Here is a 12,019-nt window from a genome sequence, read left to right as displayed (position 1 = left end):
AATAACCTGTATCCGTCATGCCTCGTTCCGTCCACAACCCGTTCCTTTTTGAGGCTGCTTGGGAAGTTGCCAACAAGGTCGGAGGTATTTACACCGTCATCAAGACCAAGGTGCCTGTTACTGTCAGAGAATACGGTGACCGGTGAGTCTGTCCCTCGAGCAGAATTCGAGGGGGCCAGAGCTAATATTACTTCCAGCTTATGTTTGATTGGCCCCTTGTCTTATAAATCTGCTCCTGTAGAAGTCGAAGCCGAGGAGCCGTGAGTTACTGATACTAAGCAAAAGATAAGGGGCGGGAGCTGACAAATACCTAGTGGACCGGGACCGTTCGGAGATGCTCTCAGGTCTATGCAGGAGCGCGGCGTCAAGCTTCTTTACGGCCGATGGCTTATTGAAGGCGCCCCTAGAGTGTTGCTCTTTGACACGGGGTCTTGTTACGACCGGTAAATCAAGCAATTTCTCCGTGCTGAGGGAAGATGGCTGACCGTCCAGGTAGTATGGACGAATGGAAGGGTGACCTCTGGAACCTTGCCGGTATCCCCTCGCCTCCAAATGATCACGAGACCAACGAAACTATCGTCTTTGGCTACATGGTCGCCTGGTTCCTCGGCGAGGTACGCCGCTCCTCCCTCCCACAAGGTTTCTCCACGCTAACTCTGATCACAAGTTCGCTGCTCGCGAAACCGACAACGCCATCGTTGCCCACTTCCATGAATGGCAAGCCGGTTTAGCCATCCCTCTTTGTAGGAAGCGACACATTGACGTCACCACCATCTTCACCACCCACGCGACTCTTTTGGGTCGTTACCTCTGTGCTGGCAGTGTCGACTTTTACAACAACTTGCAGTACTTTGACGTTGATCATGAAGCTGGTAAGCGGGGTATCTACCACCGTTACTGTATCGAAAGGTCTTCTGCACACTGCGCCGATGTGTTCACCACCGTCAGCCACATTACCGCGTTTGAGAGCGAACACTTGTTGAAGAGGAAGCCTGGTACGTTTGTGAATTCTGGTCGCCATGCCTTTTGCTAACCGCACTACAGATGGTGTCCTCCCCAACGGTCTCAACGTTGTCAAGTTTGCCGCCATGCACGAATTCCAGAATTTGCATGTTCAGTCCAAGGAGAAGATCAACGAATTCATTCGTGGTCATTTCTATGGTCACTATGACTTTGACCTGGACAACACCATTTACATGTTCACTGCTGGTCGTTACGAGTTCAGGAACAAGGGTGTCGACATGTTCATTGAAAGTTTAGCTCGTAAGTTATACTGAAAGAGGCTGAAAGGCGAAACTAAATAAAGTCCAGGGTTGAATCATCGCTTGAAGAAGATGGGCTCCAAGACCACCGTCGTCGCATTCATCATCATGCCCGCCGCTACCAACTCTTACACTATCGAAGCTCTCAAAGGTCAAGCTGTCACCTCCCAGCTCAAGGACTGTGTCGAGCAAGTGACCAATCGTATCAGCAAGCGAATCTTTGAACACGCCTGTCGATACTCTGGCGAGCACGGTACAGAGGTTCCTAATCCTGAAGATTTGCTCTCCAACGAGGACAGGGTTTTGCTCAAGCGAAGGGTGTTCGCCCTGAAGCGAAACTCTCTGCCGCCTATCGTCACGCACAATATGGCGGATGACGCAAATGACCCTATTTTGAACCAGCTCAGGAGGGTACAGTTGTTCAACAGGCCCGAAGACAGGGTCAAGGTTATCTTCCACCCCGAATTCTTGAACAGTAACAACCCCATCTTGGGTCTGGATTATGAAGAGTTTGTTAGGGGTTGTCACTTGGGTGTTTTCCCTAGTTACTGTGAGTGTATTTGGTGACTGTAGAAGAAGATGAAGCTGACATGTCTTGCAAGACGAGCCCTTCGGTTATACCCCCGCCGAGTGTACTGTCATGGGTATTCCCAACATCACTACCAACTTGTCCGGTTTCGGTTGCTTTATGGAAGACCTCCTGGAGTCTCCCGAGGTAAGTCAATCCCCCACCTTTTTTTCCTTTTACTTCTGGCTCACTAACTTGTATTGTAGGACTACGGTTGTTACATTGTCGACCGACGAGGTCAAGGTATCGAAGAATCTGTCGACCAGCTCACCGGCCAGCTGCTCTCTTTCACCACCAAATCCAGAAGACAGCGTATCAACCAGCGTAACCGTACTGAACGCCTGAGCGAGTTGCTGGACTGGAAGTCCCTCGGTCTCGAGTACGCCAAGGCTCGTCAATTGGCTTTGAGGCGAGCTTACCCCGACTCATTTAATGATGATGAGCCCGACTTCACTGGTGTGCAAAAGGTTGGCGCGCCGCTCTCTGCGCCTGCGAGCCCGAGGATGAGGACTGGGATGATGACTCCTGGGGATTATGCCACTTTGACTGAAGAGATGGAACATCTTTCTACTCAAGACTACATGGGTGCTAAGAGTGAGTTTTCCTTTTCCATCTTCCCCATATGTGATGACAATGAGTTAACAAATCTTCAGGCTGGAAAGGCATCAACGATGATGATGACGAGAACCATTATCCTTTCCCTCTCGTCATGAAGCCCCGTAAACGCTCCGACTCTCTCGCTTCTGCCATCTCTGGTAACGCTACCCCTTCTGGCGGTAGGAAGCTCTCCGAAAATGATTTGGCCAGGGCCGATGCTGCTTTGAGCAATGTTGAGGGGGTTCACGCCGACGGAATCAACGGACATCATTAGGTCACTTGGGCGCTGGAGTCTCCTTGGCATTGGTAAAGTCATGAAGGGCGGACTGTGTGTTGGCGTGATTCCGTGAAAGTATTCAATTTAATTCAGTGTAAACGGGGAAAGCCCTGTTTACATGTGTCGTTTCTGTAATTAGTTCTGCAAAGTCTGGGAAAAGGAGTAAGGAAGGGATTTCATGAGGGAGGAGAGAGAAAATGGAGGAGCGCATCTACCATACCAAAGTGTTTTGAGCGACATTTTGGTATATTTGAATTCAACTGTTCCTTGAATGGATATTTTGAATGAACAAGAGCAAAGCGCCAAAGAAAGGAGGTCATCTTCTCGAGTCAAATCCGGACGCAAACTAGAACTGGAACAACTGAACTCACCCAAATGAAGATGTGCAACGTAGAAATGCCTTTGTTGCTTTTTCCTGCTGCTTCATAAGCATACAATAAACAAGGATCACTTATAAAGCACGAATAAAAGGTCCAGCTCCAATACTGGCGGACTCATCGAGCCATATGATAAAGCAACACAACGCACGCCTGCACCGACGAAGCTCGCAAGAATCGGCGAAGCATGAAGTGTGAAGAAGGGCCCCCGCCCGGCAGCTGCGATAAGGCACGGTTACCCCCACTGATAGCCGGAGGCCCGAGATACATAATACATACGTAAGCCGGATGAAAACAGATACAGAGTGGAGGCTGTCTGAGGCTTGGCACTTACAACAACCGAGGACAAAACCGAGGGGAGCTCGGTGTTCCCCATTTTAACACTGACCGAGGCGGGTGTGGACTGCGTCATTTTTCTACTAGCCAGACTCATTTACAACTCCTCCGAGCCATCTAATCCCGCCTTCAGGCGGAGTATTAGCAATGCGGTCTGCATTACAAAATAATGCGCTCACTTCGCCTGATGTACATTATTAATGGGCTTCGGTCTTCGGTGGCCGCACCAGCACGAGAGAAGAGCGAATATATTTGTATCGTATTTAATAATCAGTTCGGAGGCTGAGTACTCCTCCCTCTCCGTCTTACTATTTTGCCTCTTCCAGACATTCAAAACGGACTTGCTTAGCAAGCCACCGCAAGCGTGCTCTATATATCACGGTCCCGCAGCGTCTGATCTAACTGCCCAAAACCGATATATACTACAGCTATCGCCCCGGTCTCGTACTGCAACATCCACCAACGATAACGATATCATTTCGGCACTCCCTCACCGACACTCCGAGCCAAGTCCATAATGTCCTCTCAATTTACCTCCAATGCTCGATCTGACGCAGATGGGCGCAACGAGAATGTCCCAGGCCCTTCAGCGCCCGAGCCTTTCGCTCCTGATGATCAGGAGTATGGAAATGAGGAGAAGGTTAGAAGTCGAGCTGGGACTGGTCAGTCTGGCAAGACTTTCAGGAATTCCTCTGGCGAGGAGAAGAGTTTGGATGTAGAGGACGTACCGAAAGCGAGCGAATTCCACGCTCCAGAGGCTAAAGCGACAAACAACTTGACTCCTGCCGCTGGAGTTGCTGCCGCGGAACCTGGAGGAGGCAAGCCAAAATTGGAGAAGTTCAAATATAGCTGTGAGTATTGATACTTCTTCGATTGATCTGCTAGATGCTGATAAAAGTACAGTTTGGGACCCGGAGATGGCCATGTTCAGGAAAATTGCCTTTAAGATTTTGGGTGGTACCATTGTGATTACCACTATTATCATGTGGTTATGTCTCCCCTTCTATTGGGGTTCTTGTGGGTATTAGGAATTGTTGCTTGGTGGACAATAGTTGACTTTTAGAGCGCAGTGTGGAAATCCAACAGATATACCGACAAATTGACCGTTAGAATCATCGACCGAGACGGCGGTGAAATCGGCCAAACCTTTTCTCAAGGTCTCCTTTCTCAAACCAACCTCAACTACTTTGTAACAGATCCCTCTGAATTTCCTACCGCCGACGATGTCGCTCATGATGTAGTCGAGGAAGGTGTTTGGGCTTCCATTGTCATCAATGCTGGCGTCTCCGATGCCCTTGTATCTGCTAGAGAAAACGGTAATTCTAGCTGGAGCGGACCGTCTGTCATCGATGTTTTCTACGCGCAAGCTAGGCAGGAAACTGCTATCAACAGCTATCTCCTTCCTTTCGTCCAGGAAGTTTTGGGTCAGCTTTGTTTCCAGTACAATGCTCAGAGCGCAGCTACCTACCTCCAAGCCAACGTCAACAACGCCACTGCTCTCAGCCTCGTCGCTCAGGCGCCTACGACAATCACCAACGATGTATGGTATACGTTGAATAACCTTAGGCCTTACAACCAGCCCGTCGCTCAGGCTATTACCCTCGTCGGTCTTATTTACATGCTCATCTTCTCTTTCATCATGACCATGACCAACAATGCTGTCCGTGAAATCATCGCCCCCTTCCTCACCACTCGAGCCTACATCATCTACCGACTTGTCTCCCCTATCTGTCTCTATTTCCCCGTATCCTTCTTCTTCTGCATGGTCAACTTGCCCTTTAAAATCGACTTTGGCGCGCACTACACTTATGCGGGCGGTTTCTTCCTCTGGTGGTTCGCTCTTTTCTTGGGTATGTCCGCTGTTGGTCTCTCTACCGAGGCCGCGATTACCGTGCTCGGTCCCAAGTTTATGGCGTTCTTCCTTGTGCCCCTCATTATCGTCAATGTGTCCGTCGTCAGCTTGCCCCAAGAGTTGCAGCCTTGGATCTACCGATACGGTGTCGCCATGCCCTTCTACAACTGTAACCATATTGTTCGAACTGTAAGTCTTGACCTCTTTTCACTGCTTTTGCTACGTCATGTCGCCAGCATGCTGACTCTTGCCATCCTCTTAGATCATCTTCAACACCAAGAACGAAATCGGCCAGAATATGGGTATCCTCGTTGCCTGGGTCGCCCTCAACTTTATCACCATCTCTCTTGGTACATGGCTCTTCCGAAGACAAAGTATTAATCAGCATAACAAGGAAGTTGGCGAGAACGAGATGGACAGCGCAGACAAGGTCTAATTCCATCAGTTGATCGAATGGGAATTTGATTTCGATCGGCCAGGGTTTGGTGATAGTTGGGTCTATTTGTTGGGTATCTTCTACTGTATCTGGGACATTTTCAGTTCTTCGTATCATCTATTAATTAGCTTCGCGTCATTGCTTCGTGAAAGCGCTTTAGAGTATAGATTTAATCCATATGTATATCTATAAAGATTTATATCACAAGCGCCCTGTGACCTCATGACACATATCTCATGTTCTAATAGTTTGTACATTTGAATCCTCCCTAGTCTTCACTGTTCGTTACGCCGCATATGCACATGACTACTGTGGGTTTTTCCTTCCTTGAGTGTTGCTTGAGTTGATTGCCTGATCCATTTTATCCGCCATCCATAAGGTCTTGAGTGTGTTGATCCTTGGGATTCGATATGTATGCTGAGGGCGGAATAGATGTTGTATTCACTTGGTAATGTGAAATGGGACATTCAGGTAGACAGACGTGTTCATGTCAGGGGAGAGGACTTTCGTGGGTGTGGGTTGACAGACTGGGAAAATGGAGAGAAGATGAGATCCAGAGGAAAGTACACTGAACTTGAAGAGTTGAAAAAGGAGCGGTGGATCCAAGAAGAGATACACAAATTTTGATGCAGGTAGAGAATGGGGCCGGAACGAGCATTGACGGGCCACCTTGTGAATCATCACGTTGATGAGTATCTAACGGCCAACTCAAGTAGAAAAAGGTATGCAAACCTACTGTAATCATGTTAGTATCACATCCAATGAATCTTTCCTCTGGCGTTCCGTTCTGTTGCACTGATGATGGTGTTCCATGGTCCGATTTTGCCCGTTGAGATCCTTTTCTGCAAGAACGGCTCTTCCTCTGGTTGGACCGCTTAACCTTTCGTCCGTTTCGTCAGGCGAATGAATGTCTTCTAAAGTTTCCAGTAGAAGGATAGGGGAGAATTGCTTTTTCAAAATCCTTCGCAGGCCCTTCCATCTCCCACTTCCAACGACCCAATCTGACAATCCGTAAAATTGCTGCTTTACGGATTCTGCCAAATCTCCTTTACCGATCGCCATGAGAAACCTGTCCATTACTTCCTTTTCCTTCATATACAGCCCCGCATCCCTTGCTTCAATAACAAGAGCATTGAAGGTCTCCCATAGCTTGAGCATATCATCCTGAGTAGCGGAGGAAGGTAAACGCGACGAACGCAGGTAATACACTATCTGGGACTGCCGTTCAATCGGCGACGGCATATACTCGCTTTCCAGCACTTCCCAAATCTCCTTCGTACTCCACATTCTCCCTAACCGATCCCACATTTCCCTTCCAAATGTCATTTTGAACACGTCTCTCAGAGCGAGTTCGTTACGCGCCCAATCATCCCACTCTTCAAGCTGGATGCCGCAGACCTTGAAGCCGGTCGTGCTCACCAGTGCACAAGGAGGTTGGTCGCCCGCAGACTGGCCGTGTGGATGGAAGAGGGCAGATTCTACAAGGTGGACGAGAGAGTCTTCGGGCTTACGATATGGTTCGGCGGGGCCGTGGAGGAGGTGGGAGGCGAGGTGGGGCGCGTGGATAGATAGGTGGGCCAGGAGGCGGCGGCGGTAGACGGGGAATGAAGTGGGCGTGAGGACGATATTTGGTGGGAGCTCCATTACCTTTCTCCCTATGGGCTGATATTAGATTGCAGGACGGGTAATGATGGGGAACGACTGGCGTATGGTATGTTTATAGGAATGTTTACGTCGTCACACACTGCAGCTGCCGAAGGGGAAGAGACCTTGTCGGCCACCGCCGCTCAAGGGTTTCCGGCTCTCCTTCATGGCCAGTGTGCCTAGATCGCCGAACTGTGCCTGGCGATGATCTGGTGACTGTGGGAAGCTTAACAGAGTTTATCGGCCGTGGCCGGGTGGATCCGAGCCTGTTGGGGATTGTTCTATTGTCCGTGCGTGGGGGATTGCGCGATGTCCTTTTGTTTGTCCGCCGCTGCAAAGATCAGCAGAGTCCCACACGTCACCCTCCCACATACATGGTGGGTAAAGTATAGCGCAGGTGAGTGTAGCACAAATCCCTTCCTACCTTGCTCATCTTCTCAATTCGCCACCCATTGTATCACTCCATAACCTATCACCTGGACTGCATTCGCCCTGCTCCCATCAGCATCCTCTCCCTCTCTCATACACTAGATCCCTGCAACGACAAACCGCTTTCTATCGGCATAAGAAGTACTGAGCCGTTCACCACAACATTCACGTGAGCCTGATCTCCGTTCTACCTACGCAATGCAGCCGTAGGCGACTGTTGGACCAGTGGCTAACCTTTGAACTGGTCGAAGGAATCCTCTGTCGGCAAGATGGCTGTTAATGCTCCCCCCAGCATCGGGCTTGAGACTCTCGATGGTAAGCCTGAAATTACTATATTTGCTGAGAGATCTGATTTATGTATGGCTTCCAAAAACGATGTATAGGCTGCCCCATTCGTCCTGGTAAGTATCAAGCGTTGTATAGGACCCCTTAACTAGCTGACGTACTGACCTCTTTTAGGCTTCGGTACGTCCGGTAAGGCTATCAACGTCTTCGCGAACATGTTCGCTGCTCGCTTCGACAAGTCCGACGCTGTCGTCTAGTAAGTACCGGTAGATAGGACCGGTGCCAACAACTGACTTTTGTCAGTCATTACGACATCGAAATCAATCCCGTGGTGAAAACCAAGGAGGCCAAGTAGGTCATTTCTTCTGTCTCCTCTCCTCCTGCTCTAAGCCTGATCAAGCTGAAAGGTGCTGACCTCGATGTGCAAAATTAGGAAGCCAAGGCCACTTCTCCAGAAGATCTGGGACCAAATGGTCCAAGAAGCCACTGGCCCCCTTAAAACTGCGCTTGAATCCGCTGCCTTTGACCAGCAGAAGAACTTCTACACTCCTCACGTTCTTGATCTGAAGGATGGAAAGGTCAGTCATTTTGTATCCAAATCGGATGTAAATCCCCATTAACCTGCTTCTTTACAGTTGGAGATCATCGTTGGTCTCAAGGAGGATGGTATTGTCCCTACCGACGATAGACGTCGGTTCAAGGCCGTTATTCAGGCTGCCGACAATTGCCAAATTGACTTGGACACTATCATCAGCTACTCCAAAGGCGACAAGCAAACCGAGCAGACTCGTGACGTTATGCTTCGTGCTGTCCAATCTGTTAACGTTCTCCTTCGGCAGGACGCTGCTAAGCGCTTCTCCATGCATGGTGCAGCTGGCCGAAAGTTCTTCACCGAGGAGGACGGTGTCGCTATCTCGGGCGGCGCTGTCGTCTACAGGGGTTTCAAGCAATCCTTCCGTTGGACTTCTTCGGGCTATCCCGCTGTCCAACTTGACAATGCTACTTCTGCCTTTATCGAGCCTGGAATGCTCGTCGATGTTGCCCCCAAGATCCTCGGTCTTGCGGGCGCTGGTGGTGGTCGGGGTGGTCGAGGTGGCCGTGGCGGTCCTCGTGGTGGCTTCCATGGCGGAGCTCCCGGTCCCGTTCGCCCTATTCAAGAACTCAATCCGCTTCAGATCAGGAAGCTAAGCGACTTGTTGAGAAGTGCCAAGTTCACCGTTACCCACCGAAAGACTGAACGCATCTTTGCCATTGCCCGCCTTACTTCCCAGCCAGCCGAAGGTATCAAGTTTACTCTTAACGGGAAGGACGGTCAACCCGACCGCACCGTTTCTGTTGCTCAGTACTTCCAGGAACAGTATAACATCAAGGTCACCCGTCCTCGACTTCCTTGTATCCAGTACGGCAAGAACTTTGTGCCTATGGAGTTTGTCAGGCTTGAGCCTTTCAACGCTATTCCTATGATGAAGATCACTCCCGACCAGACGGCAGAAATCATCAAGGAAGCTGCTAAACCCCCTAGCCTTCGGCAGGGCTCCAGTAAATGGTCATATATATCTCAAGTGACATAATGTGCTAATCCTTCCAATAGTCCAAGGCTGGAGACAGAAGCTCAACTATGAAAATCTTCCCAAGCTCAAGGCTTGGCACCTCCAGGTGCAAACCCAAATGATGAGCGTCCCTGCCCGTGTGCTTGCCCCTCCTGCCATCAACTATGCCGGTAACCAGTCCTTGAGAGCCAACTTTGGGTAAGTAGCTTTCCTTTCTTTTAGATGATATATTGGGGTCTGATTGTGCGCTTGATTGAAGGGGCTGGAATCTTAAGGGTGTCAAGTTCAACAAGGCCGGCAAACCTCTTACTTCTTGGGCTGTCGTATCTTTCGACGAGCGATGCACTGTCCCAGACCTTCGTAAGACATCTTCATTCAATCAGATCAACGCATCTTGCTGACAGATGGTTCATCAGAAAAATTCATCAATTAGTAAGCGATTGCCGGAAAGAGAGTTGATGACACTTACTGACTTATCGTTAGCTTTACCGGCGTACTCGTGCAGTACGGATGTCCCGTGCAAAACAGGCGCCCTGCTCTGTTGCAGCTTAATCCCAACGCAGGCGGACCTAACATGGGAGTCAAGCCTGCTCTCCAACAAGCTGCCAAGGCTGCGTTCGCCGATTCAAAGGTCAACCCTCAAATCATTCTTTGTATCCTCCCCAGAAAGGAGGCCAGCATCTACCAGACTATCAAGTCTGTTGGTGCTGAAGGCCTTTTCAAGCCTGTTGTGACTCAATGTTTACAGTCTGCGAAAATCAAGAGTGACCGAGGCATTGACCAAGTGTGTCAACATTACTTCGGTTTTCAGGAATGTTTTTGCTGATAAATATGCGCAGTACTGTGGTAATGTCGCGATGAAAGTTCATTGCAAGCTTGGTGGTGTCACTCACCAGGTCAAGCACAATGTACGCTTCACCTTAGTAGCTCTCGTTCTTTTACTAATTTCTATATGTAGGTCGACAAGACTACTATGCTTTGCGGTGCCGATGTAAGTAAAAGTTATTTTCAAGAATCTACAACTGACGATGAACTCAGGTCACGCATCCTCCTTCCCGTGGACGAGTTCTTTACCCGTCTATCGCTGCTACTGTTGCTTCCATCAATGGCGAGAACAATTACTTTGCTGGTTGTGTCACTGAACAGGGCGGTCGAGTGTAAGTCTTCATGTGATCGCTTCTGAAGTATTGCTTGCTGATCTGAATTGTGAAATAGCGAGATCATCCAGCTCCTTGACGAGATGATCACACACCACATCAAGACATTTGAGAAGAACACTGGAGCCAAGCCTCAAAAGATTCTTTTCTACCGGGATGGTGTTTCTGAAGGCCAATACCGCTTCTGTGTTGACGAGGAGCTCCAGTCAATTAAGAAGGCTTGCAAGGCTCTTGGCGGCAATTACAATCCAAAGATTACCTTTGTCATCTGTGCTAAGCGTCACGCCATGAGGTTCTTTGCAGCTAGCGACGCCGACAGGGATAGAACTGGCAACTTGCCACCTGGCACTGTTGTCGATAGGGGCGTTACGTCGCCACACAACTTTGACTTTTACTTACAAGCTCATGCCGGTCTGCAAGGCACCGCTAAACCCACCCATTAGTAAGTGTTCTCTCGGCTCTCCAGGTGACTTCTGCGTACTAACATGTTCCATAGCGTCGTTATGGCTGACGAAGCTGGTTATACTGCCGATGCGCTACAAAATCTTACTAATACCCTGTGTTACTCCTTTGCGAGAGCGACTCGGTCTGTCTCCGTAAGTCACTCTTCCATCCCATGACTTTGCTCCCCAAAGTCAAACACTCCCACTGATTCTTCCTGCACGCTAGCTTGTGCCCATGGCGTACTACGCCGATATTATTGCAGAGCAGGCGAGGCTTATTAGCTACAATGAGGATCTGGAAACTGCGACGACAGCTCCTTCTAGTACTTCGGGCAAACTCGAGACGGTTGCGTTCGATCCCCATAGACACTTTAAAAGGCAATTCGTTGGATCTGATTTCGGTTTCACAGGCTGGGTAGGTTGTTTCCTGTCTGCTATACTTGAGGAAATTTAGCTGACGTCAATGTTAAGTTCATGTAACTTCATCTCTATTAACATCACTACTTCATCTTTAATAACATCACATACGTCGCTGTTCACGGCTTTCTTGCCACCAAAAAAAGTCTGCTTTCCTTGAATAGACGTTGTCTATCGAAATTAAATTCAAGTTGTGTTTTCGTTCCCTATCGTGGTATGCCCCTGCTTTTTGTTCTAGTTTTGGGTGGAAGTCGGAAATGAATGCAAGAATTTATCTGGTCTTATGTTCAAGAAGCATTGCAAAAGGCGAACAAGTGAAGAATAGTAAATTGCAAAGTGATACATAAGCTCTTCCGATTCTTAGCATAACATACAAATCGTCTTAACTC

The 12,019-nt window shown here is 49.0% G+C and overlaps 4 protein-coding genes across 4 annotated transcripts; 3 read left to right on the top strand and 1 right to left on the bottom strand.

The window, feature by feature from the left end:
* Positions 1–17: 17 nt before the first annotated feature.
* CNBJ2910 (hypothetical protein) lies at positions 18–2,701 on the top strand (the record flags this gene model as incomplete). The annotated part of the gene is made up of 10 exons (XM_767922.1): positions 18–142; positions 198–260; positions 315–443; positions 497–614; positions 668–995; positions 1,045–1,263; positions 1,312–1,812; positions 1,865–1,977; positions 2,037–2,424; positions 2,484–2,701. The coding sequence occupies 10 exons, from the start codon at positions 18–20 to the stop codon at positions 2,699–2,701; spliced, it is 2,202 nt and encodes a 733-aa protein (XP_773015.1).
* A 1,233-nt stretch (positions 2,702–3,934) lies between these two features.
* On the top strand, positions 3,935–5,705 carry CNBJ2900 (hypothetical protein; the record flags this gene model as incomplete). The annotated part of the gene is made up of 4 exons (XM_767921.1): positions 3,935–4,268; positions 4,321–4,434; positions 4,488–5,458; positions 5,532–5,705. 4 exons carry the CDS (start codon positions 3,935–3,937, stop codon positions 5,703–5,705), a joined length of 1,593 nt encoding a protein of 530 aa, XP_773014.1.
* A 741-nt stretch (positions 5,706–6,446) lies between these two features.
* On the bottom strand, positions 6,447–7,349 carry CNBJ2890 (hypothetical protein; the record flags this gene model as incomplete). Its single annotated transcript, XM_767920.1, has 1 exon — positions 6,447–7,349. One exon carries the CDS (start codon positions 7,347–7,349, stop codon positions 6,447–6,449), a length of 903 nt encoding a protein of 300 aa, XP_773013.1.
* Positions 7,350–8,047: 698 nt separating this feature from the next.
* On the top strand, positions 8,048–11,693 carry CNBJ2880 (hypothetical protein; the record flags this gene model as incomplete). Its single annotated transcript, XM_767919.1, has 17 exons — positions 8,048–8,093; positions 8,162–8,179; positions 8,238–8,319; positions 8,367–8,414; positions 8,497–8,641; positions 8,699–9,602; positions 9,655–9,811; positions 9,873–9,973; positions 10,030–10,045; positions 10,097–10,397; positions 10,453–10,521; positions 10,572–10,604; positions 10,652–10,770; positions 10,829–11,212; positions 11,267–11,366; positions 11,440–11,628; positions 11,685–11,693. The coding sequence occupies 17 exons, from the start codon at positions 8,048–8,050 to the stop codon at positions 11,691–11,693; spliced, it is 2,721 nt and encodes a 906-aa protein (XP_773012.1).
* Positions 11,694–12,019: the final 326 nt, after the last annotated feature.

This window comes from Cryptococcus neoformans, chromosome 10 (assembly GCF_000149385.1).
Source record: "Cryptococcus neoformans var. neoformans B-3501A chromosome 10, whole genome shotgun sequence".
Classification (NCBI taxonomy): Eukaryota; Fungi; Basidiomycota; class Tremellomycetes; order Tremellales; family Cryptococcaceae; genus Cryptococcus; species Cryptococcus deneoformans.
Note: the sequence above shows the minus strand (reverse complement) of the source record. Positions and strands in the feature narration are given on the sequence as shown.